At 57.9% G+C, this 27,306-nt stretch overlaps 1 protein-coding gene across 1 annotated transcript in view; it reads right to left on the bottom strand.

Annotated features, from left to right (window-relative positions):
- LOC142923838 (transcription initiation factor TFIID subunit 1-like) overlaps nucleotides 1–27,306 on the bottom strand; it is a 42,041-nt gene that overhangs the window by 5,994 nt on the left and 8,741 nt on the right. Inside the window, exons 2-9 of the mRNA XM_076064822.1 lie at nucleotides 26,835–26,957; nucleotides 25,707–25,799; nucleotides 24,601–24,685; nucleotides 23,943–24,010; nucleotides 21,115–21,228; nucleotides 11,249–11,395; nucleotides 8,973–9,086; nucleotides 5,118–5,271 (exon numbers count right to left, since the gene is read on the bottom strand). Of these exons, the coding sequence (XP_075920937.1) occupies nucleotides 5,118–5,271; nucleotides 8,973–9,086; nucleotides 11,249–11,395; nucleotides 21,115–21,228; nucleotides 23,943–24,010; nucleotides 24,601–24,685; nucleotides 25,707–25,799; nucleotides 26,835–26,957 (898 nt within the window). The remainder of the gene's footprint in view (nucleotides 1–5,117; nucleotides 5,272–8,972; nucleotides 9,087–11,248; nucleotides 11,396–21,114; nucleotides 21,229–23,942; nucleotides 24,011–24,600; nucleotides 24,686–25,706; nucleotides 25,800–26,834; nucleotides 26,958–27,306) is intronic.

Raw genomic sequence — 27,306 nt, 5'->3', positions numbered from 1 at the left:
TGAGTGGGCTAGTGGGAGACTGGGTGAGTGGGCTAGTGAGAGACTAGGTAAGTGGGCTAGTGGGAGACTGGGTGAGTGGGCTAGTGGGAGACTGGGTGAGTGGGCTAGTGAGAGACTGGGTGAGTGGGCTAGTGGGCGACTGGGTGAGTGGGCTAGTGGGAGACTGGGTGAGTGGGCTAGTGAGAGACTGGGTGAGTGGGCTAGTGGGCGACTGGGTGAGTGGGCTAGTGGGAGACTGGGTGAGTGGGCTAGTGAGAGACTAGGTGAGTGGGCTAGTGAGAGACTGGGTGAGTGGGCTAGTGGGAGACTGGGTGAGTGGGCTAGTGGGAGACTGGGTGAGTGGGCTAGTGGGAGACTGGGTGAGTGGGCTAGTGAGAGACTGGGTGAGTGGGCTAGTGGGAGACTGGGTGAGTGGGCTAGTGGGAGACTGGGTGAGTGGGCTAGTGAGAGACTGGGTGAGTGGGCTAGTGGAAGACTGGGTGAGTGGGCTAGTGGGAGACTGGGTGAGTGGGCTAGTGGGCGACTGGGTGAGTGGGCTAGTGGGAGACTGGGTGAGTGGGCTAGCGGGAGACTGGGTGAGTGGGCTAGTGGGAGACTGGGTGAGTGGGCTAGTGAGAGACTGGGTGAGTGGGCTAGTGGGAGACTGGGTGAGTGGGCTAGTGGGAGACTGGGTGAGTGGGCTAGTGGGAGACTGGGTGAGTGGGCTAGTGGGCGACTGGGTGAGTGGGCTAGTGAGAGACTGGGTGAGTGGGCGAGCGGGCGATAGGGTGAGTGGGCTAGCGGTAGACTGGGTGAGTGGGCTAGTGGGCGACTGGGTGAGTGGGCGAGCGGGAGACTGGGTGAGTGGGCTAGTGGGAGACTGGGTGAGTGGGCTAGTGGGAGACTGGGTGAGTGGGCTAGTGAGAGACTGGGTGAGTGGGCTAGTGAGAGACTGGGTGAGTGGGCTAGTGGGAGACTGGGTGAGTGGGCTAGTGAGAGACTGGGTGAGTGGGCTAGCGGGAGACTGGGTGAGTGGGCTAGTGGGCGACTGGGTGAGTGGGCTAGTGGGCGACGGGGTGAGTGGGCTAGTGGGCGACTGGGTGAGTGGGCTAGCGGGAGACTGGGTGAGTGGGCTAGTGAGAGACTGGGTGAGTGGGCTAGTGGGCGACTGGGTGAGTGGGCTAGTGGGCGACTGGGTGAGTGGGCTAGTGGGCGACTGGGTGAGTGGGCTAGTGGGAGACTGGGTGAGTGGGCTAGTGTGTGACTGGGTGAGTGGGCTAGTGGGCGACTGGGTGAGTGGGCTAGTGGGAGACTGGGTGAGTGGACTAGTGGACGACTGGGTGAGTGGGCTAGTGAGAGACTGGGTGAGTGGGCTAGTGGGCGACTGGGTGAGTGGGCTAGTGGGCGACTGGGTGAGTGGGCTAGTGGGCGACTGGGTGAGTGGGCTAGTGGGAGACTGGGTGAGTGGGCTAGTGGGCGACGGGGTGAGTGGGCTAGTGGGAGACTGGGTCAGTGGGCTAGTGGGAGACTGGGTGAGTGGGCTAGTGGGAGACTGGGTGAGTGGGCTAGTGAGAGACTGGGTGAGTGGGCTAGTGGGAGACTGGGTGAGTGGGCTAGTGGGAGACTGGGTGAGTGGGCTAGTGAGAGACTGGGTGAGTGGGCTAGTGGAAGACTGGGTGAGTGGGCTAGTGGGAGACTGGGTGAGTGGGCTAGTGGGCGACTGGGTGAGTGGGCTAGTGGGAGACTGGGTGAGTGGGCTAGCGGGAGACTGGGTGAGTGGGCTAGTGGGAGACTGGGTGAGTGGGCTAGTGAGAGACTGGGTGAGTGGGCTAGTGGGAGACTGGGTGAGTGGGCTAGTGGGAGACTGGGTGAGTGGGCTAGTGGGAGACTGGGTGAGTGGGCTAGTGAGAGACTGGGTGAGTGGGCTAGTGGGAGACTGGGTGAGTGGGCTAGTGGGAGACTGGGTGAGTGGGCTAGTGGGCGACTGGGTGAGTGAGCTAGTGAGAGACTGGGTGAGTGGGCTAGTGTGTGACTGGGTGAGTGGGCTAGTGGGAGACTGGGTGAGTGGGCTAGTGGGAGACTGGGTGAGTGGGCTAGTGGGAGACTGGGTGAGTGGGCTAGTGGGCGACTGGGTGAGTGGGCTAGTGAGAGACTGGGTGAGTGGGCTAGTGAGAGACTGGGTGAGTGGGCTAGTGGAAGACTGGGTGAGTGGGCTAGTGGGAGACTGGGTGAGTGGGCTAGTGGGAGACTGGGTGAGTGGGCTAGTGGGAGACTGGGTGAGTGGGCTAGTGGGAGACTGGGTGAGTGGGCTAGTGGGAGACTGGGTGAGTGGGCTAGTGAGAGACTGGGTGAGTGGGCTAGTGGGAGACTGGGTGAGTGGGCTAGTGAGAGACTGGGTGAGTGGGCTAGTGAGAGACTGGGTGAGTGGGCTAGTGAGAGCCTGGGTGAGTGGGCTAGCGGGCGACTGGGTGAGTGGGCTAGTGGGAGACTGGGTGAGTGAGCTAGTGTGTGACTGGGTGAGTGGGCTAGTGGGAGACTGGGTGAGTGGGCTAGTGGGAGACTGGGTGAGTGGGCTAGTGGGAGACTGGGTGAGTGGCCTAGTGTGTGACTGGGTGAGTGGGCTAGTGGGAGACTGGGTGAGTGGGCTAGTGGGAGACTGGGTGAGTGGGCGAGCGGGCGATAGGGTGAGTGGGCTAGTGGAAGACTGGGTGAGTGGGCTAGTGGGAGACTGGGTGAGTGGGCTAGTGAGAGACTGGGTGAGTGGGCTAGTGGGCGACTGGGTGAGTGGGCTAGTGGGAGACTGGGTGAGTGGGCTAGTGAGAGACTGGGTGAGTGGGCTAGTGGGAGACTGGGTGAGTGGGCTAGTGGGAGACTGGGTGAGTGGGCTAGTGGGAGACTGGGTGAGTGGGCTAGTGGGAGACTGGGTGAGTGGGCTAGTGGGAGACTGGGTGAGTGGGCTAGTGAGAGACTGGGTGAGTGGGCTAGTGGGCGACGGGGTGAGTGGGCTAGTGGGCGACTGGGTGAGTGGGCTAGTGAGAGACTGGGTGAGTGGGCGAGCGGGCGATAGGGTGAGTGGGCTAGTGGGAGACTGGGTGAGTGGGCTAGTGGGAGACTGGGTGAGTGGGCTAGTGGGAGACTGGGTGAGTGGGCTAGTGGGAGACTGGGTGAGTGGGCTAGTGAGAGACTGGGTGAGTGGGCTAGTGGGCGACGGGGTGAGTGGGCTAGTGGGCGACTGGGTGAGTGGGCTAGCGGGCGACTGGGTGAGTGGGCGAGCGGGCGATAGGGTGAGTGGGCTAGTGGAAGACTGGGTGAGTGGGCTAGTGGGCGACTGGGTGAGTGGGCTAGTGAGAGACTGGGTGAGTGGGCTAGTGGGAGACTGGGTGAGTGGGCTAGTGGGAGACTGGGTGAGTGGGCTAGTGAGAGACTGGGTGAGTGGGCTAGTGAGAGACTGGGTGAGTGGGCTAGTGGGCGACTGGGTGAGTGGGCTAGTGAGAGACTGGGTGAGTGGGCTAGTGGACGACTGGGTGAGTGGGCTAGTGGGCGAGTGGGTGAGTGGGCTAGTGGGAGACTGGGTGAGTGGGCTAGTGGGAGACTGGGTGAGTGGGCTAGTGGGAGACTGGGTGAGTGGGCTAGTGGGCGACTGGGTGAGTGGGCTAGCGGGAGACTGGGTGAGTGGGCTAGTGAGAGACTGGGTGAGTGGGCTAGTGGGAGACTGGGTGAGTGGGCGAGCGGGCGATAGGGTGAGTGGGCTAGTGGAAGACTGGGTGAGTGGGCTAGTGAGAGACTGGGTGAGTGGGCTAGTGGGAGACTGGGTGAGTGGGCTAGTGGGAGACTGGGTGAGTGGGCTAGTGGGCGACTGGGTGAGTGGGAGACTGGGTGAGTGGGCTAGTGAGAGACTGGGTGAGTGGGCTAGCGGGTGAGTGAGTGAGTGAGTGGGCTAGTGAGAGACTGGGTGAGTGGGCTAGTGGGAGACTGGGTGAGTGGGCTAGTGGGCGACTGGGTGAGTGGGCTAGCGGGAGACTGGGTGAGTGGGCTAGTGAGAGACTGGGTGAGTGGGCTAGCGGGTGAGTGAGTGAGTGAGCTAGTGGGAGACTGGGTGAGTGGGCTAGTGAGAGACTGGGTGAGTGGGCTAGTGGGAGACTGGGTGAGTGGGCTAGTGAGAGACTGGGTGAGTGGGCTAGTGGGAGACTGGGTGAGTGGGCTAGCGGGCTACTGGGTGAGTGAGCTGGTGGGCGAGCGGGTGATCGGGTGGGCGAGTGAGTGGGCGACTGGGTGAGTGGGTTAGGGGGTAAGTGGGTTAGTGGGTGAGTGGGTTAGTGGGTGAGCAGGCGAGTGAGTGGGCGACTGGGTGACTGGGCTAGTGGGTGAGCGGGTGAGTGGGCGAGCGGGCGAGTGAGTGGGCGACTGGGTGACTGGGCTAGTGGGTGAGCGGGTGAGTGGGCGAGCGGGCGAGTGAGTGGGTTAGTGGGTGAGTGGGTGAGTGGGTGAGCGGGCAATTGGGTGAGTGAGTGGATGACAGGGTGAGTTGGGCTAGTGGGCGAGCGGGTGAGTGGGCAAGTGAGTGGGCGACAATGTACGTGGGCTAGTGGGTGAGCGGGTGAGTAAATGGGCGACTGGGTGAGTGGGCTAGTGGGTGAGCGGTTGAGTGAGCTAATGGGCGAGCAGGCAAGCGACTGGGTGAGTGGGCGAGCGACTGGGTGAGTGGGCGAATGAGTGGGCGACTGGGTGAGAGAGTGGGCAATTGGGAGAGTGAGTGGGCGAGCGGGCGAGTGAGTGGGTGACTGGGTGACTGGGCTAGTGGGTGAGCGGGTGAGTGGGTGAGCGGCGAGTGAGTGGGCGACGGGGTGAGCGCGCTAGTGGGTGAGCGGGTGAGCAGGCGAGCGGGTGAGTGAGCGGGTGAGTGGGTGAGCAGGCGAGTGGGCGGGCGACTGGATGAGTGCGCTAGTGGGTGAGCGGGTGAGTGGGCGAGCGGGTGAGTGAGCGGGATAGTGGGTGAGCGGGTGAGTGGGTGAGCGGGTGAGTGAGCGGGCTAGTGGGTGAGCGGGCGAGCAGGTGAGTGAGCGGGCTAGTGGGTGAGCGGGTGAGTGGGCGAGCGGGTGAGTGAGCGGGCCAGTGGGCGAGCGAGCGGACGAGCCTACGAGCAAAGGGGTTGTCTCCCTCCTCGTCGCTCTGCTCATCCTCCCCGTCGGACATCAGCAGGTCCTGGTAGAGGACGCTGGCGAGTCGCCCCCTGTCCACCTCCCCTCCTCCACCTCCACCTTCACCTCCTCGCTCCTCATCCTCCTCCTCCACCTAGACAACAAACACACACACACACATCGTACACACACCGTACACACACACAACGTACACACACACACCGTACACACACACACACCGTACACACACACACACCGTACACACACACACACCGTACAGACACACACACACCGTACACACACACACACCGTACAGACACACACACACCGTACACACACACCGTATACACACACACACACCATATACACACACACACCGTACACACACCGTACACACACACCGTACACACCACACACACCGTACACACACACACACCGTACACACACACACACCGTACACACACACACACCGTACACACACACACACCGTACACACACACACACCACACACACCCACACCTGTAAACACACACTGTACACACACACACACCGTACACACATACACACCGTACACACACACACACACCGTATACACACACACACACACCGTATACACACACACACACACCGTACACACACCGTACACACACACCGTATACACACACACACACACCGTACACACACACACACCGTACACACACACACACACACGTACACACACACACACACACCGTACACACACACACACACACACCGTACACACACACACACCGTACACACACACACCGTACACACACACCGTACACACACTGTACAGACACACACACCATACACACACACACCGTACACACACACACACCATACACACACACACACACACCGTACACACACACACCGTACACACACACACCGTACATACACACCGTACACACACACACACACCGTACACACACACCGTACACACACACTGTACACACACACACCGTACACACACACTGTACACACACACCGTGTGGGTGAGGAGTGAGTGTGGGTGGTGGGTGAGGAGTGAGTGTGGTGGTGGGTGAGGAGTGAGTGTGTTGGTGGTGAGGAGTGAGTGTGTTGGGGGTGAGGAGCGAGTGTGATGGGGGTGAGGAGTGAGTGTGTTGGTGGTGAGGAGTGTGTTGGGGGTGAGGAGTGAGTGTGGGGTGGTGAGGAAAGAGTGTGGTGGTGGGTGAGGAGTGAGTGTGGGTGATGGTGGTGAGGAGTGAGTGTGTTGGGGGTGAGGAGTGAGCGAGTGGTGGGTGGTGAGGAGTGAGTGGGGGTGAGGAGTGTGTTGGGTGAGGAGTGAGTGGGGGTGAGGAGTGAGTGTGATGGGGGTGAGGAGCGAGTGTGGTGGTGGTGAGGAGTGAGTGAGTGTGATTGGTGAGGAGTGAGTGTGTTGTGATGGTGGTGAGGAGTGAGCGAGTGTGTTGTGATGGTGGTGAGGAGTGAGTGTGTTGTGATAATGGTGAGGAGTGAGTGAGTGTGGAGGGTGAGGAGCGAGTGTGTTGTGATGGTGGTGAGGAGTGAGCGAGTGTGTGGAGGGTGAGGAGTGAGTGTGATGTGATGGGGGTGAGGAGTGAGTGAGTGAGTGTGATGGGGGTGAGGAGCGAGTGTGGTGGTGGTGAGGAGTGAGTGAGTGTGATTGGTGAGGAGTGAGTGTGTTGTGATGGTGGTGAGGAGTGAGCGAGTGTGTTGTGATGGTGGTGAGGAGTGAGCGAGTGTGTTGTGATGGTGGTGAGGAGTGAGTATGATGGTGGTGAGGAGTGAGTGTGTTGTGATGGTGGTGAGGAGTGAGTGTGTTGTGATGGTGGTGAGGAGTGAGTGTGATGGTGGTGAGGAGTGAGTGTGATGTGATGGTGGTGAGGAGTGAGTGAGTGTGATGGTGGTGAGGAGTGAGTGTGTTGGTGGTGGTGGTGAGGAGTGAGTGTGTTGTGGTGGTGGTGAGGAGCGAGTGTGTTGTGGTGGTGGTGAGGAGTGAGTGTGTTGTGATGGTGGTGAGGAGTGAGTGTGTTGTGATGGTGGTGAGGAGTGTGATGGTGGTGAGGAGTGAGTGTGTGGTGGTGAGGAGTGAGTGTGATGGGTGGTGAGGAGTGAGTGTGTTGTGATGGTGGTGAGGAGTGTGATGGTAGTGAGGAGTGAGTGTGATGGTGGTGAGGAGTGAGTGTGATAGTGGTGAGGAGTGAGTGTGATGTGATGGTGGTGAGGAGTGAGTGTGATGGTGGTGAGGAGTGAGTGAGTGAGTGTGATGGGGGTGAGGAGTGAGTGTGTTGTGATGGTGGTGAGGAGTGAGTGAGTGAGTGTGATGGTGGTGAGGAGTGAGTGTGATGGTGGTGAGGAGTGAGTGAGTTGTGATGGTGGTGAGGAGTGAGGAGTGAGTGTGTTGGTGGTGAGGAGTGAGTGTGATGGTGGTGAGGAGTGAGCGAGTGTGTTGTGGTGGTGGTGAGGAGTGAGTGTGTTGGTGGTGAGGAGTGTGATGTGATGGTGGTGAGAGTGAGCGAGTGTGTTGTGGTGGTGGTGAGTGAGTGTGTTGGTGATGGTGGTGAGGAGTGAGTGTGATGTGATGGTGGTGAGGAGTGAGCGAGTGTGTTGTGATGGTGGTGAGGAGTGAGTGAGTGAGTGTGTTGGTGGTGAGGAGTGAGTGAGAGTGTTGTGATGGTTGTGAGGAGTGAGGAGTGAGTGTGTTGTGATGGTGGTGAGGAGTGTGATGGTGGTGAGGAGTGTGTTGGTGGTGAGGAGTGAGTGTGATGTGATGGTTGTGAGGAGTGAGGAGTGAGTGTGTTGTGATGGTGGTGAGGAGTGTGTTGGTGGTGAGGAGTGAGTGTGATGTGATGGTGGTGAGGAGTGAGTGTGATGTGATGGTGGTGAGGAGTGAGCGAGTGTGTTGTGATGGTGGTGAGGAGTGAGTGAGTGTGTTGGTGGTGAGGAGTGAGTGTGTTGGTGGTGAGGAGTGAGTGTGGTTGTGATGGTGGTGAGGAGTGAGCGAGTGTGTTGTGATGGTGGTGAGGAGTGAGTGAGTGTGTTGGTGGTGAGGAGTGAGTGTGTTGGTGGTGAGGAGTGAGTGTGTTGTGATGGTGGTGAGGAGTGTGTTGGTGGTGAGGAGTGAGTGAGTGAGTGTGATGGTGGTGAGGAGTGAGTGAGTGTGTTGTGATGGTTGTGAGGAGTGAGGAGTGAGTGTGTTGTGATGGTGGTGAGGAGTGTGTTGGTGGTGGGAGTGAGTGTGATGTGATGGTGAGGAGTGTGATGTGATGGGGGTGAGGAGTGAGTGTGATGGTGGTGAGGAGTGAGTGTGATGGTGGTGAGGAGTGAGTGTGTTGGTGGTGAAGAGTGAGTATGATGGTGGTGAGGAGTGAGTGTGATGGTGGTGAGGAGTGAGTGTGTTGGTGGTGAGGAGTGAGTGTGTTGTGATGGTGGTGAGGAGTGAGTGTGTTGGTGGTGAAGAGTGAGTGTGTTGGTGGTGAGGAGTGAGTGTGTTGTGATGGTGGTGAGGAGTGAGTGTGTTGGTGGTGAGTGAGTGAGTGTGTTGGTGGTGAGGAGTGAGTGTGTTGTGATGGTGGTGAGGAGTGAGTGTGTTGGTGGTGAGGAGTGAGTGTGTTGGTGGTGAGGAGTGAGTGTGATGGTGGTGAGGAGTGAGTGTGTGGTGGTGAGGAGTGAGTATGATGGTGGTGAGGAGTGAGTGTGATGGTGGTGAGGAGTGAGTGTGTTGGTGGTGAGGAGTGAGTGTGTTGTGATGGTGGTGAGGAGTGAGTGTGATGGTGGTGAGGAGTGAGTGAGTGAGTGTGTTGTGATGGTGGTGAGTGAGTGTGATGTGTTGTGATGTGATGGGGGGCTAACCGGGCCTGGTGTTTTGGGTTTTCCAGCCCCCCTGGCGTCCTCCTCCAGGCCCTCGATGTCGATGTCGGAGTCGTCGCCTCGGGGGAACGCACCGAGCAGGTCGCCCACTCCAGCCTGGCACACACACGGTGGGCGGGTGGTGGGCGGGTGGGTGAGTGGGTGGGTGGGCGGGTGGGGGCGGTGGTGGGTGGGTGGGCGGGTGGTGGGTGGGTGGGTGGGTGAGTGGGCGGGTGAATGGGTGGGTGGGTGGTGGGTGGGTGGGTGAGTGGGCGGGTGAATGGGTGGGTGGGTGGGTGGTGGGTGGGTGGGTGGGTGAGTGGGCGGGTGAGTGGGTGGGTGGGTGAGTGGGTGGGTGGGTGAGTGGGTGGGTGAGTGGGTGGGTGGGTGAGTGGGTGGGTGAGTGGGTGGGTGGGTGAGTGGGTGGGTGGGTGAGTTAGTGGGTGAGTTAGTGGGTGTGTTAGTGGGTGAGTGGGCGGGTGAGTGGGTGAGTTAGTGGGTGAGTGTGCGGGTGAGTGCATGAGTTAGTGGGTGAGTTGGTGGGCGAGTTAGTGGGTGGGCGGGTGGGTGGGTGGGTGGGCGGGTGAGTGGGCGGGTGTGCGGGTGAGTGGGTGAGTTAGTGGGTGAGTGTGCGGGTGAGTTAGTGGGTGAGTGTGCGGGTGAGTGGGTGAGTGTGCGGGTGAGTTAGTGGGTGAGTTAGTGGGTGAGTGTGCGGGTGAGTTAGTGGGTGAGTGTGCGGGTGAGTGCGTGAGTTAGTGGGTGAGTGTGCGGGTGAGTTAGTGGGTGAGTTAGTGGGTGAGATAGTGGGTGAGTGGGTGAGTTAGTGGGTGAGTGTGCGGGTGAGTACGTGAGTGAGTGTGTGAGTTAGTGGTTGAGTTAGCGGGTGAGTGCATGAGTTAGTGGGTGAGTGCATGAGTTAGTGGGTGAGTTAGTGGGTGAGTGTGTGGGTGAGTGTGCGGGTGAGTTAGTGGGTGAGTGTGCAGGTGAGTGCATGAGTTAGTGGGTGAGTGTGCGGGTGAGTTAGTGGGTAAGTTAGTGGGTGAGTTAGTGGGTGAGTTAGTGGGTGAGTTAGTGGGTGAGTTAGTGGGTGAGTTAGTGGGTGAGTGCGTGAGTTAGTGGGTGAGTTAGTGGGTGAGTGTGCGGGTGAGTTAGTGGGTGAGTTAGTGGGTGAGTGTGCGGGTGAGTGCGTGAGTTAGTGGGTGAGTGTGTGAGTTAGTGGGTGAGTGGGCGGGTGAGTGGGTGAGTTAGTGGGTGAGTTAGTGGGTGAGTTAGTGTGTGAGTTAGTGGGTGAGTGTGCGGGTGAGCGCATGAGTTAGTGGGTGAGTTAGTGGGTGAGTGCATGATTTAGTGGGTGAGTGTGCGGGTGAGTGCATGAGTTAGTGGGTGAGTTAGTGGGTGAGTTAGTGGGTGAGTGTGCGGGTGAGTGGGTGAGTTAGTGGGTGAGTGTGCGGGTGAGTTAGTGGGTGAGTTAGTGGGTGAGTGCGTGAGTTAGTGGGTGAGTGTGCGGGTGAGTTAGTGGGTGAGTTAGTGGGTGAGTTAGTGGGTGAGTGGGTGAGTTAGTGGGTGAGTGTGCGGGTGAGTACGTGAGTGAGTGTGTGAGTTAGTGGTTGAGTTAGCGGGTGAGTGCATGAGTTAGTGGGTGAGTGCATGAGTTAGTGGGTGAGTTAGTGGGTGAGTGTGTGGGTGAGTGTGCGGGTGAGTTAGTGGGTGAGTGTGCAGGTGAGTGCATGAGTTAGTGGGTGAGTGTGCGGGTGAGTTAGTGGGTAAGTTAGTGGGTGAGTTAGTGGGTGAGTTAGTGGGTGAGTTAGTGGGTGAGTGCGTGAGTTAGTGGGTGAGTTAGTGGGTGAGTGTGCGGGTGAGTTAGTGGGTGAGTTAGTGGGTGAGTTTGCAGGTGAGTGCGTGAGTTAGTGGGTGAGTGTGTGAGTTAGTGGGTGAGTGGGCGGGTGAGTGGGTGAGTTAGTGGGTGAGTTAGTGGGTGAGTTAGTGGGTGAGTTAGTGGGTGAGTTAGTGGGTGAGTTAGTGGGTGAGTGTGCGGGTGAGTGGGTGAGTTAGTTGGTGAGTGTGCGGGTGAGTTAGTGGGTGAGTTAGTGGGTGAGTGTGTGAGTTAGTGGGTGAGTGTGCGGGTGAGTTAGTGGGTGAGTTAGTGGGTGTGTGCGTGAGTTAGTGGGTGAGTGTGCGGGTGAGTTAGTGGGTGAGTTAGTGGGTGAGTGTGCGGGTGAGTGCATGAGTTAGTGGGTGAGTTAGTGGGTGAGTTAGTGGGTGAGGGTCCGTCTGCTCACCTGTCTGGGTCGGTGAGTCGGAGCGGGGTGGCTGATCCGGGGGCTGCTTGTACCTTCACCATCGCCATCACCTTCACCATCACCATCGCCATCAAACCCAAAGTGCAGGTTGTCGTGGGAAGCACTCAGACTGCCACCATCACCATCCTGCACACAGACAGGGACTCAAGGACGTGTCTGTGTGTGTCCGGCTGTGTGTGACTGTGTGTGTGTGTGACTGTGTGTGTCCAGCTGTGTGTGACTGTGTGTGTGTGACTGTGTGTGTGTGTGACTGTGTGTGTCTGTGTGACTGTGTGTGTGTGTGTGACTGTGTGTGTGTGACTGTGTGTGTGTGACTGTGTGTGAGACTGTGTGTGTCTGTGTGTGTGACTGTGTGTGTGTGTGACTGTGTGTGTGAGACTGTGTGTCTGTGTGTCTGTGTGTGCCCGGCTGGGTGTGTGTGTGACTGTGTGTGTGACTGTGTGTGTGTGTGAGAGACTGTGTGTCTGTGTGTGTCCGGCTGTGTTTGGCTGTGTGTGTGTGTGTGTGACTATGTGGCTGTGTGTGTCCGACTGTGTGTGCGTGTGCTCGCTAACAGCACTTGCCCCTACAGTCTGTTAAGGCTATACGGGGGATCTTTGTCTTTGTGTGTGTGTGACTGTGTGTCTGTGTGTGACTGTGTGTCTGTGTGTGACTGTGTGTGTGTATGACTGTGTGTGTGTGTGTATGACTGTGTGTGTGTGTGTATGACTGTGTGTCTGTGTGTGACTGTGTGTGTGACTGTGTGTCTGTGTGTGACTGTGTGTCTGTGTGTGTGACTATGTGTCTGTGTGTGACTGTGTGTGACTGTGTGTCTGTGTGTGTGACTGTGTGTGTGTGTGAGACTGTGTGTCTGTGTGTGTCCGACTGTGTTTGGCTGTGTGTGTGTGTGACTGTGTGTGTGTGTGTGACTGTGTGTGTGTGTGACTGTGTGTCTGTGTGTGACTGTGTGTGTGTGTGACTGTGTGTCTGTGTGTGACTGTGTGTGTGACTGTGTGTGTGTGACTGTGTGTGACTGTGTGTCTGTGTGTGACTGTGTGTGTCTGTGTGTGTGTGAGACTGTGTGTGTGAGACTGTGTGTGTGTGTCTGTGGGTGTGACTGTGTGTGTGTGTGACTGTGTGTCTGTGTGTGTGACTGTGTGTGTGACTGTGTGTGTGTGTGTGACTGTGTGTGACTGTGTGTCTGTGTGTGAAACTGTGTGTCTGTGTGTGTGACTGTGTGTTTGTGTGTGTGACTGTGTGTCTGTGTGTGAGACTGTGTGTCTGTGTGTGACTGTGTGTGTGTGTGACTGTGTGTCTGTGTGTGACTGTGTGTGTGACTGTGTGTGTGTCTGTGTGTGTGTGACTGTGTGTGTGACTGTGTGTGTGTCTGTGTGTGTGTGACTGTGTGTGTGTGTGACTGTGTGTCTGTGTGTGTGACTGTGTGTGTGTGTGTGAGACTGTGTGTGTGTGTGTCTGTGTGTGTGACTGTGTGTGTGTGTGACTGTGTGTCTGTGTGTGTGACTGTGTGTGTGTGTGAGAGACTGTGTGTCTGTGTGTGTCCGGCTGTGTTTGGCTGTGTGTGTGTGTGACTATGTGGCTGTGTGTGTCCGACTGTGTGTGCGTGTGCTCGCTAACAGCACTTGCCCCTACAGTCTGTTAAGGCTATACGGGGGATCTTTGTCTTTGTGTGTGTGTGACTGTGTGTCTGTGTGTGACTGTGTGTCTGTGTGTGACTGTGTGTGTGTATGACTGTGTGTGTGTATGACTGTGTGTGTGTGTATGACTGTGTGTCTGTGTGTGACTGTGTGTGTGACTGTGTGTCTGTGTGTGACTGTGTGTCTGTGTGTGTGACTATGTGTCTGTGTGTGACTGTGTGTGTGTGTGTGTGACTGTGTGTCTGTGTGTGTGACTGTGTGTGTGTGAGACTGTGTGTCTGTGTGTGTCCGACTGTGTTTGGCTGTGTGTGTGTGTGACTGTGTGTGTGTGTGTGACTGTGTGTGTGTGACTGTGTGTCTGTGTGTGACTGTGTGTGTGTGTGACTGTGTGTCTGTGTGTGACTGTGTGTGTGACTGTGTGTGTGTGACTGTGTGTGACTGTGTGTCTGTGTGTGACTGTGTGTGTCTGTGTGTGTGTGTGAGACTGTGTGTGTGAGACTGTGTGTGTGTCTGTGGGTGTGACTGTGTGTGTGTGTGACTGTGTGTCTGTGTGTGTGACTGTGTGTGTGACTGTGTGTGTGTGTGACTGTGTGTGTGTGACTGTGTGTCTGTGTGTGAAACTGTGTGTCTGTGTGTGTGACTGTGTGTTTGTGTGTGTGACTGTGTGTCTGTGTGTGAGACTGTGTGTCTGTGTGTGACTGTGTGTGTGTGTGTGACTGTGTGTCTGTGTGTGACTGTGTGTGTGACTGTGTGTGTGTCTGTGTGTGTGTGACTGTGTGTGTGTGTGACTGTGTGTGTGTGTGACTGTGTGTCTGTGTGTGTGACTGTGTGTGTGTGTGTGTGTGAGACTGTGTGTGTGTGTCTGTGTGTGTGACTGTGTGTGTGTGTGACTGTGTGTCTGTGTGTGTGACTGTGTGTGTGTGTGACTGTGTGTGTGTGTGACTGTGTGTGTCTGTGTGTGTGACTGTGTGTGTGTGACTGTGTGTCTGTGTGAGACTGTGTGTCTGTGTGTGTGACTGTGTGTTTGTGTGTGTGACTGTGTGAGTGTGTGACTGTGTGTCTGTGTGTGACTGTGTGTGTGTGTGACTGTGTGTCTGTGTGTGACTGTGTGTGTGACTGTGTGTGTGTGACTGTGTGTGACTGTGTGTCTGTGTGTGACTGTGTGTGTCTGTGTGTGTGACTGTGTGTGTGTGTGATACGGTGTGTGTGAGACTGTGTGTGTGTGACTGTGTGTGTGTGTGACTGTGTGTCTGTGTGTGTGACTGTGTGTGTGACTGTGTGTGTGTGTGACTGTGTGTGTGTGTGTGACTGTGTGTCTGTGTGTGAGACTGTGTGTCTGTGTGTGTCCGACTGTGTTTGGCTGTGTGTGTGTGACTGTGTGTGTGACTGTGTGTGTGTGTGACTGTGTGTGTGTGTGACTGTGTGTGTCTGTGTGTGACTGTGTGTGTCTGTGTGTGTGACTGTGTGTGTGTGTGAGACTGTGTGTGTGACTGTGTGTGTGTGTGACTGTGTGTCTGTGTGTGTGACTGTGTGTGTGTGTGTGAGACTGTGTGTGTGTGTGACTGTGTGTGTCTGTGTGTGTGACTGTGTGTGTGTGTGACTGTGTGTCTGTGTGTGAGACTGTGTGTCTGTGTGTGTGACTGTGTGTTTGTGTGTGTGACTGTGTGTCTGTGTGTGAGACTGTGTGTCTGTGTGTGACTGTGTGTGTGTGTGACTGTGTGTCTGTGTGTGAGACTGTGTGTCTGTGTGTGACTGTGTGTGTGTGTGACTGTGTGTCTGTGTGTGACTGTGTGTGTGACTGTGTGTGTGTCTGTGTGTGTGTGACTGTGTGTGTGACTGTGTGTGTGTCTGTGTGTGTGTGACTGTGTGTGTGTGTGACTGTGTGTCTGTGTGTGTGACTGTGTGTGTGTGTGTGAGACTGTGTGTGTGTGTGTCTGTGTGTGTGACTGTGTGTGTGTGTGACTGTGTGTCTGTGTGTGTGACTGTGTGTGTGTGTGAGAGACTGTGTGTCTGTGTGTGTCCGGCTGTGTTTGGCTGTGTGTGTGTGTGACTATGTGGCTGTGTGTGTCCGACTGTGTGTGCGTGTGCTCGCTAACAGCACTTGCCCCTACAGTCTGTTAAGGCTATACGGGGGATCTTTGTCTTTGTGTGTGTGTGACTGTGTGTCTGTGTGTGACTGTGTGTCTGTGTGTGACTGTGTGTGTGTATGACTGTGTGTGTGTATGACTGTGTGTGTGTGTATGACTGTGTGTCTGTGTGTGACTGTGTGTGTGACTGTGTGTCTGTGTGTGACTGTGTGTCTGTGTGTGTGACTATGTGTCTGTGTGTGACTGTGTGTGTGTGTGTGTGACTGTGTGTCTGTGTGTGTGACTGTGTGTGTGTGTGAGACTGTGTGTCTGTGTGTGTCCGACTGTGTTTGGCTGTGTGTGTGTGTGACTGTGTGTGTGTGTGTGTGACTGTGTGTGTGTGACTGTGTGTCTGTGTGTGACTGTGTGTGTGTGTGACTGTGTGTCTGTGTGTGACTGTGTGTGTGACTGTGTGTGTGTGACTGTGTGTGACTGTGTGTCTGTGTGTGACTGTGTGTGTCTGTGTGTGTGTGTGAGACTGTGTGTGTGAGACTGTGTGTGTGTCTGTGGGTGTGACTGTGTGTGTGTGTGACTGTGTGTCTGTGTGTGTGACTGTGTGTGTGACTGTGTGTGTGTGTGACTGTGTGTGTGTGACTGTGTGTCTGTGTGTGAAACTGTGTGTCTGTGTGTGTGACTGTGTGTTTGTGTGTGTGACTGTGTGTCTGTGTGTGAGACTGTGTGTCTGTGTGTGACTGTGTGTGTGTGTGACTGTGTGTCTGTGTGTGACTGTGTGTGTGACTGTGTGTGTGTCTGTGTGTGTGTGACTGTGTGTGTGTGTGACTGTGTGTGTGTGTGACTGTGTGTCTGTGTGTGTGACTGTGTGTGTGTGTGTGTGAGACTGTGTGTGTGTGTCTGTGTGTGTGACTGTGTGTGTGTGTGACTGTGTGTCTGTGTGTGTGACTGTGTGTGTGTGTGACTGTGTGTGTGTGTGACTGTGTGTGTCTGTGTGTGTGACTGTGTGTGTGTGACTGTGTGTCTGTGTGAGACTGTGTGTCTGTGTGTGTGACTGTGTGTTTGTGTGTGTGACTGTGTGAGTGTGTGACTGTGTGTCTGTGTGTGACTGTGTGTGTGTGTGACTGTGTGTCTGTGTGTGACTGTGTGTGTGACTGTGTGTGTGTGACTGTGTGTGACTGTGTGTCTGTGTGTGACTGTGTGTGTCTGTGTGTGTGACTGTGTGTGTGTGTGATACGGTGTGTGTGAGACTGTGTGTGTGTGACTGTGTGTGTGTGTGACTGTGTGTCTGTGTGTGTGACTGTGTGTGTGACTGTGTGTGTGTGTGACTGTGTGTGTGTGTGTGACTGTGTGTCTGTGTGTGAGACTGTGTGTCTGTGTGTGTCCGACTGTGTTTGGCTGTGTGTGTGTGACTGTGTGTGTGACTGTGTGTGTGTGTGACTGTGTGTGTGTGTGACTGTGTGTGTCTGTGTGTGACTGTGTGTGTCTGTGTGTGTGACTGTGTGTGTGTGTGAGACTGTGTGTGTGACTGTGTGTGTGTGTGACTGTGTGTCTGTGTGTGTGACTGTGTGTGTGTGTGTGAGACTGTGTGTGTGTGTGACTGTGTGTGTCTGTGTGTGTGACTGTGTGTGTGTGTGACTGTGTGTCTGTGTGTGAGACTGTGTGTCTGTGTGTGTGACTGTGTGTTTGTGTGTGTGACTGTGTGTCTGTGTGTGAGACTGTGTGTCTGTGTGTGTCTGTGTGTGTGTGACTGTGTGTCTGTGTGTGACTGTGTGTGTGTGACTGTGTGTCTGTGTGTGACTGTGTGTGTGTGTGACTGTGTGTGTGTGTGACTGTGTGTGTGTGTGACTGTGTGTGTGTGTGAGACTGTGTGTGTGTCTGTGTGTGTGACTGTGTGTGTGACTGTGTGTCTGTGTGTGTGACTGTGTGTGTGTGTGACTGTGTGTGTGTGTGTGACTGTGTGTGTCTGTGTGTGTGACTGTGTGTGTGTGTCTGTGTGTGTGACTGTGTGTGTGTGTGACTGTGTGTGTGTGGCTGTGTGTGTGTGACTGTGTGTCTGTGTGTGAGACTGTGTGTCTGTGTGTGTGACTGTGTGTCTGTGTGTGACTGTGTGTGTCTGTGTGTGTGACTGTGTGTCTGTGTGTGAGACTGTGTGTCTGTGTGTGTGACTGTGTGTCTGTGTGTGAGACTGTGTGTCTGTGTGTGAGACTGTGTGTCTGTGTGTGTGACTGTGTGTCTGTGTGTGAGACTGTGTGTCTGTGTGTGTGACTGTGTGTCTGTGTGTGAGACTGTGTGTCTGTGTGTGACTGTGTGTGTCTGTGTGTGAGACTGTGTGTCTGTGTGTGACTGTGTGTGTCTGTGTGTGTGACTGTGTGTCTGTGTGTGAGACTGTGTGTCTGTGTGTGACTGTGTGTGTGACTGTGTGTGTGACTGTGTGTGTGACTGTATGTGGGGAGCGGTAGTGTAGCGGTTAGCGCTACGCTGCGCTATGAACCTGGCGACCCGGGTTCGATTCCCGCTCACGGCCAACACCAGTGACGATTATCTGAACCGGTCCCGGGCCTCCCCTAGGTCGACTCAGCCTCAAATGAGTACCTGGTGCAGTGTGTAAACATCGCCACTAGGGAGACAAAGGCGGTCGGGCGTGGTGCTGGCCACCCACCCCCTCGTGTACCGTTCCGGCCTTCAAAGGTGCTCGCTAACAGCACTTGCCCCTACAGCCTGTTAAGGCTATATGGGGGATCTTTATCTTTGTGACTGTGTGTCTGTGTGTGATTGTGTGTGTCTATGTGTGTGTGACTGGGTGTCTGTGTGTCTGTGTGTGACTGTGTATGTCTGTGCGTGTGACTGTGCGTGTGACTGTGTGTGTGACTGTGTGTGACTGTGTGACTGTGTGTCTGTGTGTGACTGTGTGTCTGTGTGTGACTGTGTGTCTGTGTGTGACTGTGTGTGTGTGACTGTGTGTGTGTGACTGTGTGTGTGACTGTGTGTGTGACTGTGTGTCTGTGACTGTGTGTGACTGTGTGTCTGTGACTGTGTGTGTGACTGTGTGTGCGTGACTGTGTGTGTGACTGTGTGACTGTGTGTCTGTGTGTGACTGTGTGTGTCTGACTGTGTGTGACTGTGTGTGACTGTGTGTGTCTGACTGTTTGGCTGTGTGTGTGCGTGACTGTGTGTTTGTGTGTTTGTGTGTGACTGTGTGGGAATATGTGTGTGTGTGACTGTGTGTGTGTGTGTCTGTGTGTGTATGTGATTGTGTGTGTGACTGTTTGTGCGTGTGATTGTGTGACTGTGCGTGACTGTGTGTGTGCGTGTCTGTGTGTGTGTATGACTGTGTGTGTGCATGACTGTGTGTGTGTGTGACTGTGTGTGACTGTGTGTGCGTGACTGTGTGTGCGTGTGACTGTGTGTGTGTGACTGTGTGTGTGTGTGAGTGTGACTGTGTGTGCGTGACTGTGTGTGCGTGTGACTGTGTGTGTGTGACTGTGTGTGTGTGTGACTGTGTGTGCGTGACTGTGTGTGCGTGTGACTGTGTGTGTGTGACTGTGTGTGTGTGTGACTGTGTGTGTGTGACTGTGTGTGTGTATGACTGTGTGTGTGTGTGTGACTGTGTGTGCGTGACTGTGTGTGTATGACTGTGTGTGTGTATGACTGTGTGTGTGTGTGTGACTGTGTGTGTGTGACTGTGTGTGCGTGACTGTGTGTGTGTGACTGTGTGTGTGACTGTGTGTGTGTGACTGTGTGTGTATGACTGTGTGTGTGTGACTGTGTGTGCGTGTGACTGTGTGTGTGTGTGACTGTGTGTATGACTGTGTGTGTGACTGTGTGTGTGTGTGTGTGACTGTGTGTGTGTGTGACTGTGTGTGTGTGACTGTGTGTGTGTATGACTGTGTGTGTGCGTGTCTGTCTGTGTGTGTCTGTGTGGCTATCGGTGTCTAGAAACATTGCCACTGGGGGAGAGACAAAGGCGGCCGGGCGTGGTGCTGGCCACCCACCCCCTCGTGTGCCACAGTGCCGGTAGCCTTCACAGGCGCTGCTACTCGCTAACAGCACTTGCCCCTGCAGGCTGTTAAGAGCCTACACGGGGGACCTTTGTCTTGGTGACTCACTAACTTGAGTCAGCTGGTGAGTGAGTGGTTGAGTGAGCGGTTGAGTGAGCGGTTGAGTGAGCGGGTGAGTGAGTGGGTGAGTGAGTGGGTGAGTGAGTGGGTGGGTGAGTGAGTGGGTGAGTGAGCGGGTGAGTGAGTAAGCGCGAGCGTGTGGGAGTGGTGGAGTGTGTGGGGGTGGTGGAGCGGTGGAGCGTGTGGGAGCGGTGGAGCGTGTGGGAGCGGTGGAGCGGTGGAGCGTGTGGGAGCGGTGGAGCGTGTGGGAGCGGTGGAGCGGTGGAGCGTGTGGGAGTGGTGGAGCGTGTGGGAGTGGTGGAGCGTGTGGGAGCGTGTGGGAGTGGTGGAGCGGTGGAGCGTGTGGGAGTGGTGGAGCGTGTGGGAGTGGTGGAGCGTGTGGGAATGGTGGAGCGTGTGGGAGCGTGTGGGAGTGGTGGAGCGTGTGGGAGCGGTGTAGCGGTGGAGCGTGTGGGAGCGGTGGAGCGTGTGGGAGCGGTGTAGCGGTGGAGCGTGTGGGAGCGGTGGAGCGTGTGGGAGCGGTGTAGCGGTGGAGCGTGTGGGAGCGGTGGAGCGTGTGGGAGCGGTGGAGCGGTGGAGCGTGTGGGAGCGGTGGAGCGTGTGGGAGCGGTGGAGCGTGTGGGAGCGGTGGAGCGGTGGAGCGTGTGGGAGCGGTGGAGCGTGTGGGAGTGGTGGAGCGGTGGAGCGTGTGGGAGCGGTGGAGCGTGTGGGAGTGGTGGAGCGTGTGGGAGTGGTGGAGCGTGTGGGAGTGGTGGAGCGTGTGGGAGCGGTGGAGCGTGTGGGAGCGGTGGAGCGTGTGGGAGCGGTGGAGCGTGTGGGAGTGGTGGAGCGGTGGAGCGTGTGGGAGTGGTGGATCGTGTGGGAGCGGTGGAGCGTGTGGGAGTGGTGGAGCGTGTGGGGGCGGTGGAGCGTGTGGGAGTGGTGGAGCGTGTGGGAGCGGTGGAGCGTGTGGGAGTGGTGGAGCGGTGGAGCGTGTGGGAGTGGTGGAGCGTGTGGGAGCGGTGGAGCGTGTGGGAGCGGTGGAGCGTGTGGGGGTGGTGGAGCGTGTGGGAGTGGTGGAGCGTGTGGGAGTGGTGGAGCGTGTGGGAGTGGTGGAGCGTGTGGGAGTGGTGGAGCGTGTGGGAGTGGTGGAGCGTGTGGGAGCGGTGGAGCGTGTGAGCAAGCGGATGACTAAGTGACTGAGTGAGCGGGTGAGCGTGTGAGTGAGCGTGCGGGTGAGCGAGCGGGTGAGTGTGTGGGTGAGCGTGCGGGTGAGCGTGCGGGTGAGCGAGCGGGTGAGCGAGCGGGTGAGCGTGTGGGTGAGTGTGTGGGTGAGCGTGCGGGTGAGCGTGCGGGTGAGCGAGTGTGCGGGTGAGCGAGCGGGTGAGCGTGCGGGTGAGTGAGCGGGTGAGCGTGTGGGTGAGCGAGCGGGTGAGCGTGCGGGTGAGCGTGTGGGTGAGCGTGTGGGTGAGCGTGTGTGTGAGTGAGCGGGTGAGCGTGCGGGTGAGCGAGCGGGTGAGCGTGCGGGTGAGCGAGTGGGTGAGTGTGTGGGTGAGTGTGTGGGTGAGCGAGCGAGCGGGTGAGCGTGTGGGTGAGCGAGCGAGTGGGTGAGCGTGTGGGTGAGCGAGCGAGTGGGTGAGCGAGCGGGTGAGCGTGCGGGTGAGCGTGTGGGTGAGCGTGTGGGTGAGCGTGTGTGTGAGTGAGCGGGTGAGCGTGCGGGTGAGCGAGCGGGTGAGCGTGCGGGTGAGCGAGCGGGTGAGCGTGCGGGTGAGCGAGCGTGTGGGTGAGCGAGCGGGTGAGTGAGTGAGTGAGCGTGCGGGTGAGCGAGCGGGTGAGCGTGCGGGTGAGCGAGCGGGTGAGTGAGCGAGCGGGTGAGCGTGTGGGTGAGCGTGTGGGTGAGCGTGTGGGTGAGCGAGCGGGTGAGCGTGTGGGTGAGCGAGCGGGTGAGCGAGCGAGCGGGCGAGCGAGCGGGTGAGCGTGTGGGTGAGCGTGTGGGTGAGTGTGCGGGTGAGCGTGTGGGTGAGCGAGCCCACCTGCAGTGCCGGCAGGGTGCCCGCTACCTCCAGACTGTCGTACTCAGCAGCGTCCAGCGCAGCCTCCTTAGCAGCCGCGATGTCGGTCTCCAGCACGGCGAGGTGCTCCTCGTACTGCAAGCACAGCCATCGCTCGCTCACTCGCTCACTCACCCACTCACTCACTCACTCACCCACTCGCTCACTCACCCACACGCTCACCCACTCACCCACTCGCTCACTCACCCACTTACTCGCTCACTCACTCACTCACTCGCTCGCTCACTCACTCACTCACTCGCTCGCTCGCTCACTCACTCACTCGCTCGCTCACTCACTCACCCACACGCTCACTCGCTCAGTCACTCACTCACTCACTCGCTCGCTCGCTCACTCACTCACTCACTCACTCACCCGCTCACTCACCCACTCACTCACTCACCCACTCGCTCGCCCACTCACTCACTCACCCACTCACTCACTCACTCGCTCACTCACTCGCTCACTCACCCACTCACTCACTCACTCACCCACTCGCTCGCTCACTCACTCACTCACCCACTCACTCACTCACTCACTCGCTCACTCACCCACTCACTCACTCACTCGCTCACTCACTCACTCACTCGCTCGCTCACTTACCCACTCGCTCACACGCTCGCTCACTCACCCACTCACTCACCCACTCACTCACTCACTCGCTCACTCACCCACTCACTCACTCACTCACCCACTCGCTCACTCACCCACCCACTCACTCACTCACCCACACGCTCACCCACTAGCTCACTCACCCACTCGCTCACACGCTCGCTCACTCACCCACCCACTCACTCACTCACTCTCTCACTCACTCTCTCACTCACTCACTCGCTCACTCACTCGCTCACTCACCCACTCACTCACTCACTCGCTCACTCACCCACTCGCTCACCCACCCACCCACTCACTCACTCACTCACCCACTCGCTCGCTCACCTACCCACCCACTCACTCACTCTCTCACTCACTCACTCGCTCACTCACTCACTCTCTCACTCACTCACTCACTCGCTCGCTCACTCACTCACTCACTCGCTCACTCACCCACTCGCTCACTCACCCACTCGCTCACTCACCCACTCACTCACTCACCCACTCGCTCGCTCACTCACTCGCTCGCTCACTCACCCACTCGCTCAGTCAATCATTCACTCACTCACTCACTCACCCGCTCACTCACTCACACGCTCACTCACTCACCCACTCACTCACCCACTCACTCACCCACTCACTCACCCACTCACTCACCCACTCGCTCACTTACTCACTCACCCACTCGCTCACTCACCCACTCACTCACTCACTCGCTCACTCACCCACCCACTCACTCACTCACCCACTCGCTCACCCACTCGCTCGCTCACACACTCGCTCGCTCGCTCACACACTCGCTCGCTCACTCACCCACGCGCTCGCGCACTCACTCACACGCTCACTCACTCACCCACTCGCTCGCTCACTCACTCACTCGCTCACTCACCCACTCGCTCGCTCACCCACTCACTCACACGCTCACTCACCCACTCACTCACTCGCTCACTCACTCACTCACCCACCCACTCACTCACCCACTCACTCACCCACTCGCTCACTCACTCACTCACACGCTCACTCACTCACCCACTCGCTCGCTCACTCACTCACTCACCCACTCGCTCACTCCCCCACCCGCTCGCTCGCTCACTCACCCACTCACTCGCTCACTCACTCACCCACTCGCTCACTCACCCACTCGCTCACTCACTCGCTCACTCACCCACTCACACACTCACACACACACTCACCCACTCACCCACACACTGACCCACTCACTCACCCACTCACCCACTGACTCACTCACCCACTCGCTCACTCACTCACTCACCCACCCGCTCGCTCACACACCCACTCGCTCACTCACTCACCCACACGCTCACCCACCCACTCGCTCACCCGCTCACTCACCTACCCGCTCACCCACCCACCCACTCGCTCACCCACCCATCCACTCGCTCACCCGCTCGCTCACTCACCCACTCGCTCGCTCACCCACTCGCTCGCTCACTCACCCACTCGCTCACTCACTCGCTCACTCACCCACCCACTCGCTCGCTCACTCACCCACTCGCTCACCCGCTCACTCACCCACCCACTCACTCACTCACCAACCCGCTCGCTCACACACCCACTCGCTCACTCACTCACCCACACGCTCACCCACCCACTCGCTCACTCACTCACCCACACGCTCACCCACCCACTCGCTCACCCGCTCACTCACCTACCCGCTCACCCACCCACCCACTCGCTCACCCACCCACTCGCTCACCCGCTCACTCACCCACTCACTCGTTCACCCGCTCACTCACCCACTCGCTCACCCAGCCACCCACTCGCTCACCCACCCATCCACTCGCTCACCCGCTCACCCACCCGCCCGCCCGCCCACTCTCTCACCCACCCGCTCACACACTCGCTCGCCCACCCGCTCACCCGCTGAACCCATTCGCTCAACCACCAGCTCACCCGTTCACTCGCTCACCCACTCACTGTACCACTCAATTGCCCACTCACTCGCTCACCCTCTCGCTCACCTACCCACTCGACCAACTCACTCACTCACTCGCCCACTCGCCCGCCCACTCGCTCACTCACCCACTCACTCACTCGCTCGGTCGCTCACCCACTCGCCTGCCCACTCGCTCACTCACCCACTCACTCACTCCATCGGTCGCTCACCCACTCACTCACTCCATCGGTCGCTCACCCGCTCACTCACTCCATCGGTCGCTCACCCACACGGCTCACCCCTGGCACTGTGACCTCACCTCGGCGAGGGTCAGCTGACACACGCTCACAATCTCCTCGGCTGTCTTGGTGTAGCTACTCTCCGCACCTTCACAGCAGCAGCAGCAGCAGCAATAATAATAGTATCATCAGCATCATCAGCAGCGTCATCATCATCATCAGGGTTGTGGTGAGGCTGTGGTGAGGCTGTGGTAGTGGTGTGGTAGTGGTAGTGGTGTGGTAGTGGTGTGGTGAGGCTGTGGTGAGGCTGTGGTAGTGGTGTGGTAGTGGTGTGGTAGTGGTGTGATAGTGGTAGTGGTGTGGTAGTGGTGTGGTGAGGCTGTGGTAGTGGTGTGGTGAGGCTGTGGTAGTGGTGTGGTAGTGGTGTGGTAGTGGTGTGGTGAGGCTGTGGTGAGGCTGTGGTAGTGGTGTGGTAGTGGTGTGGTAGTGGTGTGGTGAGGCTGTGGTGAGGCTGTGGTAGTGGTGTGGTAGTGGTGTGGTGAGGCTGTGGTGAGGCTGTGGTGAGGGTGTGGTAGTGGTGTGGTAGTGGTGTGGTGAGGCTGTGGTAGTGGTGTGCTGAGGCTGTGGTAGTGGTGTGGTAGTGGTGTGGTGTGGTGAGGCTGTGGTGAGGCTGTGGTAGCGGTGTGGTAGTGGTGTGGTGAGGCTGTGGTGAGGCTGTGGTGAGGCTGTGGTTATCACCGTTGTACTTGATGCTGTTGGACAGGATGAGGCGCACGTCTGCGATGAACTGGTCGCGGTTCTGGTAGAGATGTTTCGCGATGTTCTGCACGCGGACACAAAGATACAGACACAGGTCCCCCAGGTAGCCTTAAGCAGGCCGCAGGGCCAAGTGCTGATGGTGAGCAGCACCCCACCCACTCACTCACTCACCACTCACTCACTCACTCACCTACCCACCTACTCACTCACCCACCCACATACAACATCACTCACTCACTCAGCCACTCACTCACTCACTCCCCCACTCACTCACTCACTCCCCCACTCACTCACTCAGCCACTCACTCAGTCACTCACTCCCCCACTCACTCACTCACCCACGGACTCACTCACTCACTCACCCACCCACTCACTCACCCACCCACTCACCTCACTCACCTCACTCACCCACCCACTCACTCACCCACTCACCTCACGCACTCACTCACCCACTCACTCACTCACTCACCCACTCACTCACCCACTCACTCACCCACTCACCCACTCACTCACCCACTCACTCACCCACTCACCCACTCACCCACTCACTCACCCACTCACTCACCCACTCACTCACTCACCCACTCACCCACTCACTCACCCACTCACTCACTCACTCACCCACTCACTCACCCACTCACTCAATCACTCACGTGCGTGAGGGGTGGACGTGAGGGAGGGGTGGACGTGAGGGAGGGGTGGACGTGAGGGAGAGTTGGAGAGGGAGGGGTGGACGTGAGGGAGGGGTGGACGTGAGGGAGGGGTGGACGTGAGGGAGGGGTGGACGTGAGGGAGGGGTGGACGTGAGGGGTGGACGTGAGGTAGGGGTGGACGTGAGGGAGGGGTGGACGTGAGGGGTGGACGTGAGGGGTGGACGTGAGGTAGGGGTGGACGTGAGGGGTGGACATGAGGGAGGGGTGGACGTGAGGGGTGGACGTGAGGGAGAGGTGGATGTGAGGGAGGGGTGGACGTGAGGTAGGTGTGGACGTGAGGGAGGGGTGGACGTGAGGGGTGGACGTGAGGGGTGGACGTGAGGAGTGGACGTGAGGGAGGGGTGGACGTGAGGGGTGGACGTGAGGGACGACCTTGCGCAGGGTGTCCAGGTCCATCGGTGCCACGATCACTTTGTAGTAGTCGGGGATGAACTTCTTGTTGACCGGGTGGTGGAACGGCCACGACTGGGGGTGGACAATGTGGAGGAGGTGGAGGTGGTGGTGGAGGTGGTGGAAGTGGTGGAGGTGGTGGTGGTGGAGGTGGTGGAGGTGGTGGAAATGGTGGTGGTGGAAGTGGTGGAGGTGGTGGTGGTGGTGGAGGTGGTGGAAGTGGTGGAGGTGGTGGTGGAGGTGGTGGTTGTGGTGGTGGTGGTGATGGTGGTGGAGGTGGTGGAGGTGGTGGTGGTGATGGTGGTGGAGGTGGTGGAGGTGGTGGTGGAGGTGGTGGTGGAGGTGGTGGAGGTGGTGGTGATGATGGTGGTGATGATGATGGTGGTGGTGATGGTGGTGGAGGTGGTGGTGATGGTGATGGAGGAAACGGAGAGAGATAAACAGGCAGACAAACACAACCACACATTCACTAGACACCTCCCTACTTACACCTCCCCCTCCTCCTCCTCCACCTCCTCCTCCTCCTCCCCCACCCCCTCCCTCTCCTCCTCCACCTCCTCCTCCTCCTCCTCCACCTCCTCCTCCTCCTCCTCCCCCACCCCCTCCCCCTCCTCCCCCTCCTCCCCCTCCTCCTCCCCCTCCTCCCCCTCCTCCCCCTCCTCCTCCACCCCCTCCTCCCCCTCCTCCTCCCCCTCCTCCTCCTCCTCCTCCACCCCCACCCCCTCCTCCATCTCATCCTCCACCTCCTCCCCCTCCTCCCCCTCCTCCTCCCCCTCCTCCACCTCCTCCTCCTCCACCTCCTCCTCCACCCTCCACCTCCTCCTCCACCCTCCACCTTCCCCCTCCTCCTCCACCCTCCTCCACCTCCTCCACCCCCTCCTCCTCCACCTCCTCCTCCCCCACTCCCTCCTCCTCCATCTCCTCCTCCCCCACCCCCTCCCCCTCCTCCCCCTCCTCTTCCCCCTCCCCCTCCCCCAGCCCCTCCTCCCCCTCCTCCTCCACCCTCCTCCCCCCACCTCCTCCCCCTCCCCCAGCCCCTCCTCCTCCTCCACCTCCCCCTCCTCCTCCCCCTCCTCCCCCTCCCCCCCCGTCCCCCAGCCCCTCCCCCACCTCCGGCACGGCCATCATCTTCTGTGTGACGATGTTGTCCAGGATGAATGAGAACGCCACTTGGTCGTCGTCATCCAGCAGTGGATTTATCGCCTTCTCCAGACGGGCGAGGCGATCCTCCTTCTGCTCACACACACACAGAGTATACAGAGAGTATACACACACAGTACACACACAGGGTACACACAGGGTACACACAGAGTACACACACAGGGTACACACAGGGTACACACAGAGTACACACACAGGGTACACACACAGGGTACACACAGTATACACAGTACACACAGAGTACACACAGAGTACACACACAGAGTACACACACAGTACACAGAGTACACACAGTGTACACACACAGTACACACAGAGTACACACAGAGTACACACACAGAGTACACACAGAGTACACACACAGAGTACACACAGAGTACACACACAGAGTACACACACAGTACACAGAGTACACACAGTG

The sequence above is a fragment of the Petromyzon marinus genome, unplaced genomic scaffold (genome assembly GCF_048934315.1).
Source record: "Petromyzon marinus isolate PM22_M1 ecotype Great Lakes invasive population unplaced genomic scaffold, UKy_Petmar_22M1.pri1.0 PM_Scaffold_79, whole genome shotgun sequence".
NCBI lineage: Eukaryota > Metazoa > Chordata > Hyperoartia > Petromyzontiformes > Petromyzontidae > Petromyzon > Petromyzon marinus.
Note: the sequence above shows the minus strand (reverse complement) of the source record. Positions and strands in the feature narration are given on the sequence as shown.